At 45.0% G+C, this 11588-nt stretch overlaps 1 protein-coding gene across 1 annotated transcript; it reads right to left on the bottom strand.

Moving 5' to 3' along the window:
• Positions 1–393: 393 nt before the first annotated feature.
• LOC138907494 (uncharacterized) lies at positions 394–3990 on the bottom strand. Its single transcript, XM_070198093.1, has 4 exons — positions 3338–3990; positions 1942–2312; positions 888–979; positions 394–690 (listed from the first exon to the last, which is right to left on the bottom strand). The coding sequence occupies exons 1-4, from the start codon at positions 3988–3990 to the stop codon at positions 394–396; spliced, it is 1413 nt and encodes a 470-aa protein (XP_070054194.1).
• Positions 3991–11588: the final 7598 nt, after the last annotated feature.

An 11588-nucleotide genomic window follows, 5' to 3' on the forward strand; every position in this document is an offset into this window, starting at 1 on the left:
TTCTGTCTTAACTGTGCCATGCGAAGTCGATCCTAAATCAACTTAACTTTTTCCAATGCATCTAGAACCAAGTCAGTACCCAATAGCCTAGCCTCTCTCGGCTCAAACCAACCAACCGGAGATTGACACAGTCTCCCATACAAGGCCTCATACGACACACAGTCTCCCATACAAGGCCTCATACGACGCCATCTAAATACTCGATTGGTAGCAGTTGCTGTAGGAAAACTTTGCATGCAGTAGAAACTGATCCCAAGAACCCCCGAAATCCATGATGCAAGCACGTAGCATATCTTCCAATATCTGAATAGTGCGCTCTGATTGTCCGTCTGTCAGAGGATAGAATGTTATACTCAACTCAACCCGTGTGCCTAACTCTCACTGCACTACCCTTCAAAACTGCAAGGTGAAATGTGTGCCTTGATCTGAAATGATGGACACAGGCACACTGTGAAAGTGAATAATCTCGCGGATATAGATCTCAGCCAACCGCTCCAAAGAATAGGTAGTCTCAACTGGAATGAAATGTGCGTACTTAGTCAGCCGAACCACAATCACCCAAATAGCATCAAACTTCTTCAAAGTCCGTGGGAGTCCAACTACAAAGTCCAAGGTGATACGCTCCCATTTCCACTCGAGAATCTCAAGCCTCTGAAGCAAACCCCCTGACTGTTGATGATCGTACTTCACCTATTGACAGTTCAAGCATCCAGCTACAAATGTCACTATGTCTTTCTTCATCCTCCTCCACCAATATTCTACCTCAAGTCCTGATACATCTTTGCGGCACCCGGATGAATGGAATACCGCAAACTTTGGGCCTCATCAAGAATCAACTCACGTAGCCCATTCACATTGGGCACACAAATCTGACCCTGCATCTGTACCACCCCATTGTCCCCAATAGAAACCTCCTTGGCATCACCATGCTGAACCGTGTCCTTAAGGACAAGTAAATGGGGGTTATCATAGTGACGCTCTGTGATGCGATCATATAAAAAAGACCGGGAAACAATGCAAGCTAGAACTCGACTAGGCTCCGAAATATCTAATCTCACGAACTGATTGGCCAAGGCCTGAACATGATGCAAGCGGTCTCTCACCAATAGGAATAAATTCAAGGCTATCCATACTCACCGCTTTCCTACTCAAGGCATCGGCCACCACATTGGCCTACCCAGGATGATACAAAATGGTAATATCATAGTCCTTTAGCAGCTCCAACCATCTCCACTGCTACAAATTTAGATCCTTTTGCTTGAACAAGTGCCGAAGACTCTGATGATCTGTGAATACCTAACAAGACTCGCCGTAGAGATAATGCCTCCAATTTTTTAATGCACGAACCATGGCTGCCAACTCCAAATCATGAACGAGGTAGTTCTTCTCATGAGGCTTCAACTGGCGTGAAGCATATGCAATCACTCTACCCTCCTGCATAAAGACACACCCAATACCAATCTTAGATGCATCACAATACACTATATAAGAACCCGATGCTGAAGGCAAAACTAGGACTAAGGTTGTGGTCAAGGCATTCATGAGCATCTGAAAGCTCTCCTCACACTCATTCGGCCAAGCCGAGAAAACCCCGAACCTCAGCAGTTGAGGATGGTCTGGGCCAACTCCGAACCACCTCAATCTTCTTCAGATCCACCTTGATCACCTCACTGGACACCATGTTCCCTAAGAACGCCACCGAACTGAGCCAAAACTCATACTTGGAGAACTTAGCATAAATCTTCTTCTCCCTCAACGTTAGTAGTACCATCCTCACATACTGTGCATACTCCTCCTGGCTACGTGAGTATACCAGGATATCATCAATAAAGACTATGACAAACGAATCAAGATATAGTTGGAATACATTGTTCATCAGATGAATGAATGTTGCTGGGGCATTGGTCAGCCCAAAAGACATCACAAGGAACTCATAGTGACCATAAGGGGTCCTGAATTCCGTCTTCAGAATATCCGAGTCCCGAATCTTCAACTGGTGATATCCAGACCTCAAATCAATCTTAGAGAACATTCTCGCTCCTTGAAACTGGTCAAATAAATCATCAATGCGCGGCAAAGGATGCTTGTTCTTAATTGTAACTTTGTTCAACTCCCTATAATCGATGCACATCTGCATAGTACCATCCTTCTTCTTCACAAACATAACCAGTGCTTTCCAAGGCGATGCACTAGGCCTAATGAACCCCTTATCAAGAAGCTCTTGAAGCTGATCTTTCAATTTCTTCAACTTAGCTGGTGCCATACGATACAGAGGAATAGAATTGGGCTGGGTGTCCAGCACCAAGTCATCCCTAACATTGCCACCCTTATCTCACAAAACAATGCAAGCTAGAACACGACTAGGCTCCGAAACAACTAACCTCACGAACTAATTGGCCAAGGCCTAAACATCTGTTGCAAGCGGTCTCTTACCAACAAGAATAAATGCAAGGCTACCCATACCCACCGCTTTCCTACTCAAGGCATCGGCCACCACATTGGCCTTCCCAGGATGATACAAAATGGTAATATTTTAGTCCTTTAGCAGCTCTAACCATCTTCACTGCCTCAAATTTAGATCATTTTGCTTGAAAAAGTGTGGAAGACTCCGATGATCTGTGAATACCTCACAAGACTCGCCGTAGAGATAATGCCTCCAAGTTTTTAATGCACGAACGATGGTGCAACTCCAAATCATGAACGAGGTAGTTCTTCTCATGAGGCTTCAACTGGCGTGAAACATAGGCAATAACTCTACCCTCATACATCAAGACACACCCAATACTAATCCAAGAAGCATCACAATACAGTGTATAAGAACTCGATGCTGAAGGCAAAACTAGGACTTGAGCTGTGGTCAAGGCAGTCTTGAGCTTCTGAAAGCTTTACTCACACTCATCCGGCCAAGCTGAGAAAACTCCGAATCTCGGTAGCTGAGGATGGTCTGGGTCAACTCTAAACCACCTCAATCTTCTTCGGATCCACCTTGATCCCCTTACTAGAAACCACGTTCCCCAAGAACGCCACCGAACTGAGCCAAAACTCACACTTGGAGAACTTAGCATAAAACTTCTTCTCCTTCAACGTTAGTAGTACCATCCTCAGATGCTGTACATGCTTCTCCTGGCTATGTGAGTACACCCGGATATCATCAATAAAGACTATAATAAATGAATCAAGATATGCCTGGAATACACTATTCATTAGATGCATGAATGCTGCTGGGGCATTGGTCAGCCCAAAAGACATCACAAGGAAATCATAGTGACCATAGCGGGTCCTGAATGTTGTCTTCAGAATATTCGAGTCCCGAATCTTCAACTGGTGATTTCCAGACCTCAAGTCAATCTTGGATAACACTCTAGCTCCTTGAAGCTGGTCAAATAAGTCATCAATGCGCAGCAAAGGATAGTTGTTCTTAATTGTGACTTTGTTCAGCTGCCTATAGTCGATGCACATCCACATAGTCCCATCCTTCTTCTTCACGAACATAATTGGTACACCCCAAGGCGACACACTAGGCCTAATGAACCCCTTGTCAAGCAGCTCCTGAAGCTGCTCTTTCAATTCCTTTAACCCTGCTGGTGCCATATGATATGGAGGAATAGAAATTGGCCGATTGCTCGACACCAAGTCAATACTAAAATCAATGTCCCTGTCAGGCGACATGCCCGACAGGTCTGCATGAAACATATCTAGAAAGTCTCGCACTACCAAAACAAAATCAATGGTAAGAGTATCAGCACCGACATCCCTCGCAAAAGACAAATATGACAAACACCCCTTCCCAACCATCCGTTGGGACTTCAGATATGAGATACTGGGAACATAGTCCAAAGAACCTCTCCACTCGATCCTAGGCAACCCCAGCATAGCCAACATCACAGTCTCAACATGACGATCTAGAATAGCATGACATGGGGACAACCAATCCATGCCCAGAATCATGTCAAAATCAACCACACTAAGCAATAGGAGATCAACTCTCATATGCGATCCCCCAATAGTCACCCTACACGACTGATACATATGGTCCACAACAATAAAATCGCCCACCGCATAGACACATCGACAGGCAAATCTAAGGACTTACGGGGCATATCCAAATAACGAGAAAAATATGACGACACATATGAATAAGTGGAACCAGGGTCAAATAATATGAAAGCATCACTGTGGCATACTGAGACAATACGTGTGATCACTGCGTCTGAAGCAACGGCCTCTGGCCTTGCAGGGAAAGCATAACATCGAGCCTAGCCATCACCTGATCGGTCTCCCTCTCCAGGGCAACCTCTAGCTTCCTGAGCCCCACCCCGAGCTGGCTGAGCGGGTGGTGTAGCTGCTGGTGCTGGTATCATCGGCCGAGAACTCTACTGTGGAACCCCACTCAACAGTCTAGGGCAATCTCTCTTGAGATAACTCAAGTCCCCGCTCTCGAAACAACCTATCCTCTGACAAAGCTGCTGCCCCTGATAACTCGAGGAACTACCTGTAGAAACCTGGGAAGACGAAGCATGGTAAGGACTCTGTGTTGGTAACACACTGAATGATGACTGACCGAACGAGCACAGTAGGAACGAAGGCTAACTGATGCACCACGATGAACCAGACATGCCATCTGAGAGGGCCTATAAGGACGACCCCTGCTGTGATGGGACTGTCCTCCAGAAGGAACACCGCCGAAACTGCTCGAACCACGAGGCCTCTTGGCCTACCTCTCCTCACACTTTTGACTACAAACCTGCTAAAGCCGCCTAGCAATATCAACCACCTCGTCGAACCTAGCACCTAATGCAATCTCCCGAGTATTGATGAAACATAGTCCATAGTTGAGGCCATCAATAAACCTCCTAATACTCTCCCTCTCTGTGGGAACCAACCAGATCGTGTGATGAGCTAACTCTGAAAATCTCATTTCACACTGAGTCACAGACATACCCTCCTAGCGTAGCTGTTCAAACTGCCTATACAGCTCCTCCCTGTAGGTATATGGAACAAACATCTGCAAGAAGAGAATTGAGAGCTCGCGCCACGTAAGTGGTGCAGCACCTGCTAGCCTGCTCAACTTATAGGCCTCTTACTATCTGAAAGCTGCCCCAGACAACCGAAAAGTAGTAAATGAGACTCTACTAGTCTTCAGAATACTCTACTAGTCTTCAGAATATGCGCTGTGCGAACAATCCACTAGCACCGGTCTAAGAAGTCCTGAGCATCCTCTGACTCAGCCCCACTGAATGATGAAGGCCCGAGCCTCCCAAAAAGCTCTAGTCTCTTCTACTCCTAGCCACTCATCGGTGGACCCACCAGGGCCTGAGCCGATGCGATCGGCTAGGCTGTTAGTACCCCCGGTGTCTGAAGTCCCTGAACCACTTGCTCTGGAGTACGGGAGGCGGGAGTCTAAGAACCTCCCCCAGTCTGAGAAGTGGCTGGCGCAACCGGAACTGAAATAGCTTAAGCAAGTCTAGTGCATACTGTCAATATCTCGGCCAGAGCCTCCTGAAGGCGTAGAATCACAATAGGCATAGCTGGTGCCTGAGCTGGTCCCAGCAGCTCAACCACATCTAGAATCTGCTCCTGGCATGTGCGTCACCTCAACACCAAACACATAACACGTAATTCAGAGTTTCATACCCTCAACACCAAGTGTAGAGGTGTTACTTACCTCGAACTAGCCAATTCCAATACCGAGCAAGCCAAGCGATGCTCCAAAAATTCCATCTCGTGTGTACCGACCTCTGAACGGCTCAAAACTAGCCACAAGCAACTCAAATATATCAATTAACACCAAAGGAAACAAACCCAATCGATAAAGATCGAATCTTTAATCAAAAGCCCAAAATCTACCCAAAAGCCCAACCTAGGGCCATACCTCGTAACTCGACAAAACTTACAAAATATGACAACCCATTTAATTACGAGTCCAACCATACTAGTTTTACTCAAATCCGACTCCGAATCGACATTCAAAACTCAAAAACTCACTCTATGAAGCTTTATGCTAGAATCCCCCATTTTTCTTTAAAACTCATAATCCAATTACCAAAAATGAAGATAAGATCACGAAATATAATCAAAACTAAGTGTAGAACACTTACCACAATCCTTGTGATGACATTTGCCTCCAAAACCGCCTCAATCCGAGTCCCACATCTCAAAAAATGAACAAAACGACCAAACTCTCGATTTAAAGGGTTCTTCCTAGCCATTTCCGCTTTTGCGGACACATGAGCCGCTTCTGCGACACAAGCTCTGATTTTGAGGACTCCACTAGCCAGCTGACCCCTCACACCTGCAGATCTCCATCCGCTTTTGCAGAACCGCAGGTGCGAAGCCAAATGCGCTTCTGCGCTAAATCTCGCTCCTGCGCCCAAGACCATCGCTTCTGCGGGGCCGCAAATGCGCCCCAGTTTCCGCTTCTGCGATCTTCCTTCCCCAGGTCTCATCTCGCTTTTGCAAAGAAGGCCACGCATCTGCGATGTCGCTTCTGCGACCAATGGTCCGCAGATGCAGCCACACCAGAACCATCAGCCTTAGTCAAATGCAATATGCGATGAAATGGTCTGAACCTCATCCGAAAGTAACCCGAGCCCCTCGGGAACCCGTACGAATATACTAACAAGTCCCATAACATAATACAGATCTACTCGAAGTCTCAAATCACACATAACAACATCAAAATGATGAATCGCATATCAATTCGAATTAGAATGAACTTTGAACTTTCAACTTCCAAAACTCGCACTGAAACATATCAAATCAACCTGGAATGAACCCAAATTTTTGCACACAAGTTCCAAATGACATAACGAGGTTATTCCAATTCCCGGAACCACAATTCGAATCTGACATCATCAAAGTCAACTCTCGGTCAAACTTATGAACTTTCCAAACCTTCAAATTTCCAACTTTTACCAATTAGCGCCGAATCCTTCTAGAAATATCCAAATGCAAATTCGGGCATACACCTAAGTCCAAAATCACCATCTAGACCTAACGGAGCCCTCAAAACTTCGTTGCGAGGTCAAATTCACAAAATTCAAACTTGGTCAACTCTTCCAACTTAAAGCTTAAATCATGAAATTCATTCTTCCAAATCGATTCTGAATAACCTGAAAACCAAAACTGACAATTCACATAAGTCATAATACATCATACGGAGCTACTCATGCCCTCAAACTACCGAGCGAAGTGCAAATGCTCGAAACGACAGGTCAGGTCATTACACAATCGTAGGTGCAGCTTCAACTCAAGCCAACAGTCTCCGCTTATGTGGTCCAAATAGCGCACCTACGCTTCCTCTTCTGCGGGCAACAAGAGCTTATGCGCTCACGCACCTGCGGACCAAGTCCGCTTCTGCGTCCCCAGGCCATCTTGGCTAATTCAGCTTCTGCGACGTATCCTCTGCATCTGCGACCTCGCAGGTGTGGTCACACATACGCTCCCAGGTATGCTCCACAAATCTCGCACATGCGATGACTCACTGCACCTGCGTGACCACACCTGCAGCCACTCCCTCCGTAGGTGCGATGACACCAGACTTCAGCTTCAACAACATCCCTCTAAGTCCAAATTTCAATCCGTTTTCAATCCGAATCTCACCCGAGGTCCCCGGGACCCCATCCAAACATACCAACAAGTTGTAAAACACAATATGAACTTAGTCGAAACTTCAAATCACATCAAACAACATAAAAAACATGAATCGCACCCCAATTCAAGCCTATTGAAACTAATGAATTTCCAATTTCTATAATCGATGCCGAAGCCTATCAAACCAACTCCGATTGACCTCAAATTTCGCACAAGTCATAAATGACGCAATGGAACTATTCCATCTTCCTAAACCAAAATCCGAGCCCGGTAACCACAAAGTCAACTCTCAGTCAAACTTCTCAACTCTCCAATCTTCAACTTTTCCAACTTTTGCCAATTCAAGCCAAAATCCTCTACGGACCTCCAAATCAACATCTAGACAAGCTCCTAAGTACAAAATCACCATACGGAGCTATCAGAACCATCAAAACTCCATTCCAGAATTATTTACACATAAGTCAACATCTGGTAAACTCTTCTAGCTCAGACTTCCAACCTTGGGACTAAGTGTCCCAACTCATTCCGAAACATCCCAAGAATTAAACCAACCACCCCGGCAAGTCACATAACAACAAATGAACATAGAATAAGCAATAAATGGGGAAGCAGGGCTAAAATACTCAAAATGACCGGCCAGGTCGTTACACCCACCATGAATGTCACATCATGAGCCTTCCTATTAGCATAATTCTTCTGCCTGGACTACGCTGTACGAAGCCGCTTCTGAATTAATTTCACCTTCTCCAAAGCATCATGAACCAAATCAGTGCTGAATAATCTATCCTCACCGGGCTCAAACCAACCAATCAGAGAACGACATCGCCATATAAAGCCTCATACAGAGCTATCCTGATGCTCGATTGATAGTTGTTCTTGTAAGCGAAATATGCTAACTGTGGAAACTAATCCCACTAACCCCTGAAATCAATGACACAGGCTCGCAACATGTCCTCTAAGATCTTAATAGTACGCTCAGACTACCCGTTTATCTGTGGATGAAATACTGTACTCATATGGACTTGTGTGCCCAACTGACGCTGCACGACTCTCAAAAAATACAATATAAACTATGTTCCTCGATCCAAGATAATAGACACAGGCACACCACATATGAATGATCTCTCTAAGATAAATCCAAGCCAATTGCTCAAAGGTGTAGGTGGTCATGACTGGAATGAAATGTGCAGACTTAGTCATTCTATCCACAATAACCCACACAACATCAAATCTCCTCAAGGTTCATGGCAGCCCAACTATAAAATCCATAGTAATACACTCCCACTTCCACTCCGGTATATCTAGCTGTTGGAGTAAACCACCCCGTCTCTGATGCACATACTTAACCCACTGGCAGTTCAAACACCATGTCACATACTCTACAATATCTTTCTTCATCCTTCTCCACCAGTAGTGCTACTTCAAATCATGGTACATATTTGCGGCACCCGGATGAATGGAATGCCGCGAACTATGGGCCTCCTCAAGAATTAGCTCCCGCAACCCATCCATATTAGGCACACAAATCTAGACCTAAAGCCTCACTACCCCATCCTCACTAATAGTCACCTCCTTGGCATCACCATGTCCTTAAGGACAAGCAAGTGAGGATCATTATATCGACGCACCTGGATAAGCTCAAACAAGGATGACCGTGATACAACACAAGAAAGAACCCTACTAGGCTACGAAATATCCAACCTCACCAACCTGTTGGCCAAAGCCTACACATCCAAAGCTAATGGAATCTCCCTAGCTAGGATAAAAGCAAGACTCCCCATGCTCTCCGCCTTCCTACTCAAAGCGTCGGCCACCACATTGGCCTTTCTAGGATGATAAAGAATGGTGATATCATATTCCTTTAGTAACTCTAACCACAATTTTTGCCTCAATTTTAATTCCTTTTGCCTGAATAGTTGCTGAAGACTTTAGTGATCTGTGTATACTCCACAAGACATGCCATAAAGCTAGTGCGTCCAAATCTTGAGCGCGTGAACAACGGCTCCTAACTCCAAATCGTGCACTGGGTAGTTCTTCTCATGGGGATTTAACTAGCGCAAAACATAAGCAATCATGCTACCATCCTCAATCAATAAACACCCAATGCCAAGCCTGAAGCATCACAGTAGACTGTATTTGATCCCGATGCTAAAGTACAAACCAAAACTAGAGTTGTAGTCAAGGAGGTCTTATGCTTCTAAAAGCTCTTCTCACACTCGTCAGACCACTTGATGGGGCACTCTTACGTGTCAACTTAGTCAAAAAGGCTATGGTAGATTAAAAACCCTCCATGAAGTGGCAATAATATCTAGCTAAATTTAGAAAACTCTAGATCTCAATAGCGGTAAAAGGTCTAGGACAACTCTAAACTGCCTCAATCTTCTTCGGATTCACCTTAATCCCCTCACTGGACACCACGTGACCAAGAATTCCACCGAGTCTAACACTAACATATAGACTCTTCTCCCTCAATGTCTAAGCACGATCCTCAAGTGTTGTTCATGCTCCTCTCGGCTGCGAGAATACACCAATATATCATCAATAAACACAAAGACTAAGGAATCTCGATGAGGCTAAAACATGCTGTTCATCAAGTGCATGAAAGCTTCTGGGGCATTGGTCAGCCCAAAAGACATCACCAAGAACTCATAATGCCCATAACGGGTCCTGAAGGTCGTCTTAAAAATATCTGAATTCCTAATCTTCATCTAATGTTATCCCAATCTCATATCAATCTTCGAGAATACCCTAGCACTCCGAAATTGATCAAATAAATCATCAATATGCGGCAGTGGATACTTGTTCTTGATAGTAACCTTGTTCAGTGGCCTGTAGTCAATGCATATTCTCATAGAACCGTCTTTCTTCTTCTCATATAGAACCGGAGCACCCCAATACAAACACTCAATCTGATGAATCCTTTATCTAGCAATTCTTGAAGCTGTTCCTTTAATTCTTCAACTATGATGGAGCCATGCAGTACGGTAACATAGATATGGGCTGAGTGCCCGACACCCATAAATACCAAAATCAATATTCCTATGAAGTGACATGCTCGGTAGGTCTGCTGGAAATACACCTGGAAACTCCCTTACCACCGGAACTGATTCAACGGTAGGAGTATCAGCACTAATATCCCTCACAAAGGCTAAGTATGCAAAATACCCCTTCTCAACCATCCGCTGAGCCTTCGGAAAAGACACCACTCTATTAGGAACATGACCTAAGGAACCTCTCTACTCCAACATCAATAACCCCGGTATAGCCAACATCACGGTCTTAGCGTGACAATTAAGAATAGTATGATACAGAGATAACCAAACCATACCCAAGATCTACCATATTAAGCAGTAGAAGGTTAAACCTAGTCTCATAGCCGCTAGTAGTGACCAAATAAGAATGATAGACATGATCCACCATAATAGAATCCACATGGGTGTAGACATATGAACAAGAGTATCCAAATAATCATGAGACATATCCAAGTATGAAGCAAAATAAGATGACACATATGAATAAGTAGAACCCAGATTAAATAAAACTGATGCCTCTCTATGACATACTGAAACAATACCTGTAATGACGGCATCTGATGCAACTGCCTCAGTCCTACAAGGGAAAGCATAAAAATGGGCCTGAACTCCCCTTCTAGGATGTCCTCTACCCACCTGTCCTCCACCCCTAGCTAGCTGTGAAGGCGGAGTAGTAACTGGAGCAGAAACTTTAGCCTGAGTACCCTCCTGAGGTCTACCCCTCCGAAGTTGGGGACAATCTCTCACAATGTGGCTAGTATAACCACACTCAAAATAACCCCTTTGCGGGTGTGACTGCTGGTACTAAGTCTGGCCCGGTCGACTACAATAACCACTGTAGGAACCCCATGCAGAAGGTGCACTGAAAGATCATTGTCCGATATGAGTGCCCTAGGGTCCTTGGCTAGCTGGAGCGCTACAGGTAACCTGAAGTGCAGACTGAACAGGTCGACTGACAAAGCC

This window comes from Nicotiana tomentosiformis, chromosome 3 (genome assembly GCF_000390325.3).
Source record: "Nicotiana tomentosiformis chromosome 3, ASM39032v3, whole genome shotgun sequence".
NCBI lineage: Eukaryota > Viridiplantae > Streptophyta > Magnoliopsida > Solanales > Solanaceae > Nicotiana > Nicotiana tomentosiformis.

Excerpts from the sequence above, each read along its gene's own strand:
- LOC138907494 (XM_070198093.1), bottom strand. The coding sequence starts at position 3,990 with ATGAGAGTTGATCTCCTATTGCTTAGTGTGGTTGATTTTGACATGATT. Across the intron at positions 2,313-3,337 it reads TTATCCAAGATTGACTTGAG|GGATGACTTGGTGCTGGACA; the intron begins GTCTGGAAATCA and ends TGGCAATGTTAG. Across the intron at positions 980-1,941 it reads GGAATTCAGGACCCCTTATG|AGCGTCACTATGATAACCCC; the intron begins GTCACTATGAGT and ends ATCGCATCACAG.